Source organism: Fomitiporia mediterranea (genome assembly GCF_000271605.1).
Source record: "Fomitiporia mediterranea MF3/22 unplaced genomic scaffold FOMMEscaffold_2, whole genome shotgun sequence".
NCBI lineage: Eukaryota > Fungi > Basidiomycota > Agaricomycetes > Hymenochaetales > Hymenochaetaceae > Fomitiporia > Fomitiporia mediterranea.
The window spans coordinates 4493666-4504519 of record NW_006760387.1 but is presented as its reverse complement, the minus strand read 5'-3'; the positions used below and the strand labels follow the sequence as shown (position 1 = coordinate 4504519).

At 39.5% G+C, this 10854-nt stretch overlaps 2 protein-coding genes across 2 annotated transcripts; one reads left to right on the top strand and one right to left on the bottom strand.

Annotated features, from left to right (window-relative positions):
• The first annotated feature begins 4930 nt into the window (after window positions 1-4930).
• Window positions 4931-6180, top strand: FOMMEDRAFT_17634 (uncharacterized protein). The gene is made up of 3 exons (XM_007263372.1): window positions 4931-5335; window positions 5413-5568; window positions 5666-6180. The coding sequence occupies exons 1-3, from the start codon at window positions 5293-5295 to the stop codon at window positions 6010-6012; spliced, it is 546 nt and encodes a 181-aa protein (XP_007263434.1). The 5' UTR covers window positions 4931-5292; the 3' UTR covers window positions 6013-6180.
• A 726-nt stretch (window positions 6181-6906) lies between these two features.
• Window positions 6907-7928, bottom strand: FOMMEDRAFT_138810 (uncharacterized protein; the record flags this gene model as incomplete). The annotated part of the gene is made up of 4 exons (XM_007263371.1): window positions 6907-7005; window positions 7074-7176; window positions 7281-7492; window positions 7587-7928. 4 exons carry the CDS (start codon window positions 7926-7928, stop codon window positions 6907-6909), a joined length of 756 nt encoding a protein of 251 aa, XP_007263433.1.
• Between the last annotated feature and the right edge of the window lie 2926 nt (window positions 7929-10854).

Genomic DNA, 10854 nt, shown 5'->3' with positions numbered 1-10854 from the left:
CAAGCAAGTATCTACCTTATATATTACATAGTGAAGTCTGATAATCCAAGACATTCCAAGAGCAGTAATTCTTCATAAGGCAATTGGGGATTTCCTAATCCAGAGCACAATCTAATAAAAGAACTATAAGATATGGCAACTACACATTACAAATGCACTAGCAGTAATACTGCTCAGTGACCATCTTACAAACAATCCCTCTAGCACAGATACAGACAGTACACACACAGGGAAACTATTGTATCATTTCATAACAAAGACAATATCAGATACAGTGTATGCTAACATTACAATGCACAAAACAATGAAAGACCTCATGCAGGCACTAGCTGATTGATACAATACACAAACCACATTGACTCACACAGTTAATATATCAGTACTGTTCACAGCTAGAGGACACGTTTCACAGTTTGACAAGATGCTAGACCAAATAGAACAAGTCTATACACAACTGGTAGCTCACAGCAAAGTACCAGATGATAATACTTATGTCTCAGCAATAAATCTTGCTACTCCAAGAGAGTACAAGTGGGTTGCAACAATGATTGATAGGCAGAACACACATTACAATAGCCTACCCACAGTTACTGTAGCTCAATGTCAGGTGTTTACACTAGCAAAATTAATTCACAAATTATGCAATGTATTTACTGAGTGGCAAACACAGAACCACCAGAATAAACATAGTACACTAAATAATAATAATAAAATAACAAATAATCACCCTCTATCCTTAGGGCCTACACAAGGTCAAACAAGAGGACAAGGACACAGTAGAGGCAATGCAAAGCCTTACAAGACAACAAAATGTTACAATTGTAACAAATATAGACATATGTCCAAAGAGTGCTGTAGTCCAGTAACAGACACTACAAAGGAAGCACGAAAAAAGCAAACAATGACAATGACAAATGCATCTACATCACAACAAATTACAGCTCAAACAATGAGTGCTACACTTACAGACCTAGCAGTGTTTATTGACAAAGTAAACAAAATGCTAACACTAGACACTATAAATGACAAACAAATGTAAGAAATACAGGGGGAATTCATGATTGACAAATTCCTTGAGGAATATAACCCAAATGTATACATTAATACATGTTCTTACAGAACAACAAAACTTACACATTACATTAACATACTTGATTCAGGTGCTAATATCCATGCTACACCCTATCTATTTTGATTAACAAATGTACAATATATGAACCCTATAAATGTTACAATTGCAAACAAAACAATAATCATACTCAGACAAAGTGGAGTAATGATAATTAGAATACAACAAGATGCAAACAACAAACACAGAATGAACAAAACGAATGTAAGCAGTATCATACTACATAATGTATACTATCACCCTAATCTAAACTTCACATTAATCAGTAAAGCATTACTATGTGAAGCAGGACACAAATTAGTAAAAACGAACAATATGTGTACTATCTATTCACCTACAAATAAAAAGATTGGAGAAATACAAGTATGCAATAAGTTATATATGATAGTATCACATCATCATTACCAACAGAACGTTAACACAATAACTATAATTGACTTACACAAACAAATGGGTCATATTAACTTTGAGTATTTACACAAACTCATACAAAATCATCCTGAAATAATACAACGAAAAGTAACAGACAATAAGAATGTCCAATACAATGATTGTATGTATGCAAACATACAATGTAATGATATACCTAAAATACAAACGTCTGCAATTTCTAAAACATACAGAGAATGTCTACATATTAATATATAGGGTCCAGCACCTATACAAGCATACAGCAAATATGAATACATACTTACAATTGTTGATGATGCTACACAATGGGCAGATATGATACCCATGCATCATAAAAGTGATGCATTTACTGAATACATCAAATACACTACAAAATTATTTACACAATACAGTGTAAAAGTAAAAATGCTACAAAGTGATAATAATACTGTCTTCCTAAGTAATGACTTTACAGTGTACATAGAAAGTCAAGGAACTATACAATGATTAATGGTACATGATACCCTACAACAAAACAGAGTTGTAGAACGTATCCACAAAACAATATTTAACAGAGTACAAACGTGTCTATTAATGTCTAAATTACCTGTGAAATTATGGGTATATGCTGCACAATACCAAACATTTATTCATAATCAAACACCATGTACTGTAATAAATTTTGCAATACTATATTACAAACAGTTTAACAAACAATACACTATTGATAACATACAAGAATTCAGAGCATATTACATCATACAGAATGAAAATATGCACAAACTAGAGCCTAGAGGTAAATACACACAATGGTTAAGCAACAATAACAAAAGTAAAGGCCATATAACATGGCACAATAATAAAATAACAGTTGAACAAAACCTGCAATTCATAGATGTACAATCATCTAGAATTGAAGGGGAGAATAATAATAATAACAATAATAATGGAACGAACAGAACTAACAGAACAAATAACAGAATGAACAACAGTAATAATAATACAAACAGAACGAACAGAACGAATAATAATAATAACAATAATAACAGAACAAACAGAACAAATAATAATGATAACAATAACAAGTTACAATAATCAACTTGTGAACAACAAGTAACAAAATGTGCTAGAGGATTAAACTATGACAATGAAATAAATCTAGCAATATATCTAATGGAATTTAACAAACTACTTAATGAAGTATATAATGATCCATTAATGTATTACAATGCTATAACAAATAATGATAAAGTACAATGGATCAAAGCTATGAACAAAGAAATAACAGCATTACAATTATGTAATACATGGGAATACACATACCCACCAACAGATACAAATATAATTGGAACAAGATTTGTCTACAAATTAAAACAACTAGCTAACAGCAATATAGACAAATACAAAGCACAACTAGTAGTACAGGGTTATGCCCAAAAGGACAGAATAGATTTCTATTCAGATGACCTATTTGCTCCAGTTACAAAATTAACTATAGTACAATTGTTATTAAGCTGGGCAGTGTCTAAAGACTATGAAATACATCAAATAGATGTAAAATCCGCATATCTTTACAGAGAATTAAACAAAGACAAACACATCTATGTAAGACCTCCACTGGGTAAATTACTAAACAATATCAAACCTGGTCAAGTGCTAAAATTAAATAAAGCACTATATGGACTAAAACAAGCAGGACAATGATGGTATAAGAAAATTACAGATATACTACACAAAATAGGATTGTAACAAGCAAACTATGACAATGCTGTATTCTATAAGAAAAGGCATAACAAAACGATATTAATAACATTCATGCACATCAACAATATCACTATTATTGGTGAAAACATTACTATAGTGAATACATTCAAAGAAGTGTTAAAACAATATGTTACATTTACAGACAGAAATGAAATACACTGGCTTCTAGGAATCGAAATCCAAAGAAATAGACAATAGAGAACAATCTGCTTACAGCAAAGTCACTATATCCAGAGTATAATACAATGTTTTAAGCTTAAGAACAAAAAACCACTACAAACTCTTATGATGCCTGGGACATACTTAACAAGTATGAATGATACAATTGACAACAAACAATTTATGCAAACAATACTGTACATGAATATGGTAGGATCATTACACTACACAGCAGATTGCACTCAGCCAGACATTGCATACATTACAGGCCAATTAGTGCACTATCTACAACAACCAAATATGAGCCACTACAAAGTAGCAAAACATTGCTTCCAGTACCTAAAAGGAACTACAAACTACTGGCTTCATCTTGGAGGCACAAATACATTGACCATACAAGGGTACTGTAATGCTGACAGACAAATGACAGAAGGACACTGATCAATTAATGGATACATATTCCAGCTGGGAAAGCAAACAATATCTTGGTCAAGCAAACAACAGAATCTGGTACCACTATTGACTTACAAAGCAGAGTTGCAAGCACTAGTGTACACAACTCAAGAGGCCATTTGGCTCAAACAACTTGCTGAGGAAGTACTACAGACAGAATTGGCACCCATTACAGTCTATTGTGACAATCAGAGAGCAATACAAACTGTCAAATCTGAGGAGATCACTTTCAACACTCAAACAAAACACCTTGATTTGCAAAAGGACTTTGTCTGCTGTTACATTCAGAACAACTATGTTGACATACGTTATGTTCAAACACAGAACCAACTTGCAGACATTCTTACAAAAGCACTTTACATCCCTCAAATCAAGCACCTAATAGAACTTATAGGTCTTCAACGTTAACGACAGAATATTAGGGCTTGAAGGGGAGTATTCGACACACTGCGTTTTACGTCTCATTTACTAGTATAGCACAATGTATCTAGTATATAAGGGCGCGCATATATGTGCATATATCTAAGTGCCATTCCAAACTCCCTGTTCTAACACATGGTCTTCAAAATTAAATCTGGACAGCTTACTACACTTCAGCTGTGCAAGTACCCCTCTGTAATCATTTGTTGCATTGCAATTGTGATCCAGGTACCATAGGATTCATACGTGGTACTGTCTTTTTGTGTGTACTCTGCGTAGTCATCATTTACCCGAGCTGCACAGTACTGGTTTGCTGTGAGGTTGCGGCAAACTTGGTGCAGAAAATGCGGCGTATCTTAACCAGACCACGTTGTAATATCGTTAGAATTGTGCAACTCGGAAGGAGAATAATTTCCACGATGGCGGCATTTGCATGTTCGCCGTCGTGGACAGAACGGAGACGATGGTGACCACCCGCCAAAGGGTCGATCATGCCGATCAGCTCAGTAGGACTTGTTCTGTTTGAGACGCCTGCAACCATCTGCTCGTCTCTTCACAAACACCAGGCACATCACTCCCTGCGTCTATTCTCTGATGTGACGGTCATCCACGGACCCGTTTCTCGTCCTCATATGCATGTTGTGCAGCATCACTGCCGCTTCCCCCTTCACTTAAAACAAGATCACATTCAAATGACTACAAACAACAGCGCCTTTCTTGCGGCGATCAAATTACATCACCACGCGAGCTCTGGAATGCCAGGAATGTAAGAAGATCTAACAACCCGATAAACGCTCGTTGCCATTTGGCTATAAAATGTGTAATGCATAAAAAGGACTGTACAACCGCTTGTCTACATAGCCCTACCGCTCTTCTTTCTCTCTTTCGTTCTCTCATCACCTTTTCTCGTGTTGCGCTGTTGTCGTTCTTTAGCTTTGCACGTGTCGAAGCTATCCACAAACGAATAACGATCAATCATGTACGCAACGCTGCTACTCCTCGGTCTCGGTGCCCTCACCGGTGAGTTTTGTTCATATCCTCTGTTTTCGCGTACTTGTCACTGACATATGCGTGTGCTCTTGTTTGATGTTTGATAGCAGGCATCCAAGCACAAACGAACGCAAGTATCGCTCTTCCCGGGTTCGACACAGAATCTCTCCCTATCTCAGGTGAAATCGTCGGCACAGGCGCGGACGGGACGACGTATGTCATCTCCGCTTCCGGAACTGACGCAGGCGATATCCCATTCACAAGTACGTTCACCATCGCTTCCATCTTCAATTAAATTATCTTCTAACAACTAAATTCTTTTCTTCTTTTCTTCTTTTCTTCTTCATGGGGTCTGAACAGTGACAGTCGTCCAAGACGCAACACACGTCTCCGAAGCACTCACCCTCGCAACAGGTATCGGCGGGAACATCCAATGCGGGTACAACACCCAAGGCGTCGGGACGTGCACCATTGTCGTCGCTGGTGCTGGTACAGGCACCGAAACAGACGCAGCTCCATCGACTTTAATCACCACAGGAACAATCCCAATGGTCGCTGTACCAGTTACGACCGCTCCGCCACCAACCACAAGTGCTTCTGGCTCTGGTTCTCCTAACTCCGCCAACGCTTTGAACGTTTTGTCTGCGGCGAAAATGGGCTTGGTAGCGGTCTTCCCGGCGATCTTGGTGGCCTTCTTGAACATTTGAACCTGAATCTTTGATGATACTTCACTAAGATCAATTCACGATCCCAAACGTCTGAAATTCTTTCTGGTCTGGTTTGGTTTGGTTTGGTGTAATATCATATTCGCCTGGGTCATCTATGTCTACCTGTAACTGAATCGGAATTTTGTATGTAATATATTACCTCGTACCACACCACGATTAAAGAGAATGTCTATGAAACCCTTGATGACACTAACATCACGAACAGTCTTCAGACGCCACCTAAACCATATAAACGATGCGAACTCTATAGAACACCGAAAGAACGGGGGTTGTTCAGTTCAAGTCAAAACGAGGTTGAACACCGACCTGCGAGCATCAAAGGCAATGGAATATCTAAAGATAACTCAATGGAATCCTGCATGTAATTTACCCTCACGCCAAACTACAATTTAAGACGAGCGTTTAAGATACCCTTGATATCACACTGATAATTCGATCCCATTAAATATCGAACAATCATCAGACGCCAGCGAACCATCTAAATCATACGAACTCCACAGAACGCCGGACGAGTGAAGGGTATTCAGCTCTGGCTTGGAGCGTCAAAGGCAATGGAATATCGACTGATAACTCAATTGGAGTTTTGTATGTAATTTACCTCGTACCAGACTACAACTAAGGGCGAGCGTCTACGAAACCCTTGATAGCACACAAATAACCCAGACCCATCAAAATCAAACATCAGACGCCTCCAAGCCATACAAACCAAACTCCACTGAACACCGAAAGCGCGAAGCATGTTCAGTTCAAGTCAAAACGAGGCTAAACTCCGATCTACAAACGTCAAAGGAAGAAGGGAAATATCAGCATCTCAATCTCATTTAATTAGTAAACACGCGCAAAGAGGCGTTAATCAAGGAAACAAGTTGATACTTACACAGTTAGAGTTCCAGTACCAGAAGTCGCCTCCGTACCGCCTTGAGCTGTCTTCAAGAATTGGGAACTTGGAAGGTTTTCGTTCGCTATAAGGAACTAAACAGTTGCAAAAAGTAAATTGTTTCAATCGGATCAACAAATGTAACGTCTGAAGAACGACGTACCTTCAAGAACGAGTTGATATCCGCACTGAAACTCATGATCTCTCCGCTCGTTGGCAAGAATGAGAATACGTTATTTGCACCGTTTGATCCGATGAACAAATTCCTTCAAATTACACAGAGGTCATCACCATATCAGCCTTTCTCTTCAACACATCACAGGACTTTGAAACCGCGAAACAATGAAACAATGAACTAAGTCGTACTCACCAAGTATGCCCCTCGAGACTGATGTTCGTCACCGCAGGAACCGCTTGTCCCTGTGCGTTGAACACAGCTGATATAGGCCCGGCGTTGATGTTTGCGAGCCAGACCATTATTTCATTGATGTTGTCTCCAGTTGGTGAGGTTGACGTGAACAGGTCGTAAGCGACGTCTGCGACGGAGGTGCTCGTAATATCGTACGACCATTCCCACGTGGACTGTGTATGGTCAAAAAACGCAATCAATGCTTCAGTCAATGCACATCTTACAGAATGAAGAGGAAGAAGAAAAACGGGGAAAGTAAACAGGCACCTGAAGACTCTCAATCTCACTCAACTCCCTCCCAATATTCGCATCCAAGTTAATATTCGAGAAACTCTTCACACCATTCCCACCCGTCCACGTCCAATTCGTCACCCAGCTGATCGTCGATCCGCTAAGTGCAGTAACATGTGCACACTGTGAACCACTCGTCGCACCAGCCGAACCAAATTGATCGAGGAAGAGGGTGTAGGGGCCTACGACGGTGCTGTCAAATTGACCGCAGTGTACAGAGGTGTCGATACTTTGACGTGTTGAGATGCTTGGTGATGCGAGGGCTGGCAAGAGGCTGGCGGAAAGAGCGAGCAGAGTAAACAGCTGTTCGGTGAACATGGCGAAAGTACCAATGCTGATATCCACGGGTCCAGCTCACGAGCAGCATTATATGTACCCGACAAAAAAATGGCACATCACAATCTCTCATGAAGCGGGCCGTCCATACTCTCAGCGACATATGCTCGAGTCGTCATGTATCCGCGTCAAATTGGAAGAAGCACGAAAGCAGTACCGAAACAGGTCAGTCGTAGCGAACACAGAGGTCATGGACGCGGATCCAGAAGAGTACTGTGCGAGAGAAACGTATGTCTTTAGGGCGAGACCATGAGAGAGTAGACACCCTAGAAGTCTAAAGCTAGAAATAAGTGGCCTCTAAGCTCCGTGTTTCGGACGACGTGTGTCCAGACAGAAGAAACATGACGGTAAAACGAGACTGCCGCCAAAGAATGGACGAATTATCTAACAAGAGCATTATACACTGTAGTGTCTGTACAACGGGAGAGATAAGTACGATTTGAGTGTGATCTGGCTCACTGGTTGCTGGCAGCACAAGTTAGAAGTTCGTGTGTGGGAATTGCTTTCCTCAAATGACATGTCCCAATTTTATCAGGAGCGTACGCGTCAATTTGACTCAATTTCCCTCCCTCAAAATATCTCTCAGCCAAGGCAGACAGTGACAAACTAAATCCATAGTAAATCAACGCTGCTCACTCATTTAATATCTCATCTTCAAAGCAGAAGCAACACTAGATGCGGAAGTCGTTAAATTTTGCACAAATCAAACAGGTGTTGTTACAGACGCAAACTCACTTTCAATGACATAGGTTTATAAATGGATGCGGCTAGCGAAACTTCAAGTTGTCAATACACTGTTTATTGCAGGCAGCATCAAAATCATTGGGAAATATAGGTACTATTAGAACCGAAACTTCATGACCACGAGAGCATCATGAATACTTGAGCACGTCAGTGGTCCTCCTTGCTTTCGGCGGCTCTCCTGTTCCTTTTCGACTTCCTGGGCTTTTTGCTTTCTTGATGCGCATTCCTTCCTCTATTAGTGCCCTTGTCTTCCTTATCTCCCTGTTTTTCTGACTTTACCTCCTCCTTGTCTTCATCTTCAGAAGAGGAGGGTTCAACGAGATATATCGGGACAGGTCAGGAATTGTCAATACTCTTCATCTCCTTTGCCTTCGCTTCCCTTGGCATTTTATCCGAGAAGAGTTCTTATTGTATGTGTCTTGAATCCTGCTTTTGTGAACTTATAACTGCTACCCTCGGCCATTGGCGGCGACTGGCTGCAAAATAGACGCGAGTATACTGGAGCTTGCACACGCCGCGACGGGCTTGGAGAGCCGTTCCACCCCGGATATAAAATTCTCAGGCGCAACGACCGGAAAGCTAGGGTTTCCAGAAATGACTTTCGGAAATGAAACATGAAACGAGAACAGTGTTTGACACAGCCGCAAAGTTGTCTGTCTATGTTACACTCTCCCAGACACAGCAAGCCTCAGCATTTGTATATGTACCTCTGTATAGACATTACAAAAATGCTTTTGAACTCTCAACGCTCGTAAGCTGCAAGTAGTTCACAAGCAAAGAAAAATTGGAAGGTATTTGGGCTATTCTCTTCATATTGACTTTGTTGAGTTGTGTGGCAAGGTCTGTCTATTCAAACAGACAATATATACTCATAGAGTTGTGACTGCTTAGCTTAATCCCTGCTCACACAATATAAGCTGATTATTTATGCTGGCTGTGCTATTTGACACTTAGACATTATCACACATTATTATAGAAAACAAACGTGTCTTTATTGGACAAGTTCTACATATTATAACAGTCTAAGCCCATATACAATAGGACATGACAATGACAACACTCCTGTATACAGTTCTGAACTCAGTCGTTTTTGTCCTGGTATGTTTAAAGTGTCTGATCTCTTTGGTTCTCATCTAAAATTCCAAGTGAGCATAGATTGAGCTGCAATCATTAGAAGAGTTGACTTACTTCTTTTCTTCATCCTTTTCAGTTTTATTATCCTGTGGCCGACTGTGATCTGCCACTGTTGGCAGTTTTGCCCTAGATTCAGAGAGATTCTTGCTGACACCTGGAACTTTGTCTCCCATAGTGAACATAGTGAAAGGGATCTCAGTGTAGCCTTTATTGTCAGTTGACTAGTGGTCCTTGTCTGACATGATAGGATCACCTATACTATAAGTTGATAGGTAACAGGAAATATGTTGTTCTTGTGACTCACTATCTTACATACTTTGCAAGATTGCATTATAAGACAGTATCAGCACTATATTGTATGTCATAGATCTCATCAGAACGTTTCCCTTATTAGCAACTATAATCAAGAAACAGGACAGTAGCAAACCTGGGCACTTCATCATTACAAGTTTGGCATTAATGTTCCCAGGCAAAGCTACTCAAGTTACATCACTACCATTCCTACATTACTTTTGTGTTTGTATCATGTTGAGAAACATATTGTAATCTGTGAAATATTCAGTAATAACTTGTGATTTGAACACTGAATTACATCCTCTTTATACAGTCAGTATCTTCTCTAACTCCAACTCTGTTTGGTGAAATACACTTTCTAGTTACTAAAGTCAGATTCCCTTTCCACTTTCTATAGCTGTTTTTAATCAAGTACTGTATAACTTCAAGTTTGTATACAATAGCCATATATAGTATTATGTATGTAGCAAAGTTGTCAGCAACAGTACAGAGGGGACCTGAAGGCTCAGCAAGGGGACCCAGGCTACAATTATCCTACACAACAGAAATACAGAATGTAAGCACCAGAATGTAGTTAGAACTTGCAGAACAGGTAGAGAGAGAGAGTGAGACAAGAGTAGAGTATATAGAGTGAGTCTAAGAGTACAGGACTACCTGGAGTAGACAAGATTAAGACTACAGGACCAGTCTAATCTTGTACACCTATATATACTAAACTACACAAGAGCACTCAGGG

What these genes read in the sequence shown, in the direction of transcription:
- FOMMEDRAFT_17634 (XM_007263372.1), top strand. Translation starts at nt 5,293, where the DNA reads ATGTACGCAACGCTGCTACTCCTCGGTCTCGGTGCCCTCACCG. An exon ending in CGGTCTCGGTGCCCTCACCG is followed by an intron (nt 5,336 to 5,412) that starts GTGAGTTTTGTT and finishes GATGTTTGATAG; the next exon opens with CAGGCATCCAAGCACAAACG. An exon ending in AGGCGATATCCCATTCACAA is followed by an intron (nt 5,569 to 5,665) that starts GTACGTTCACCA and finishes GGGTCTGAACAG; the next exon opens with TGACAGTCGTCCAAGACGCA.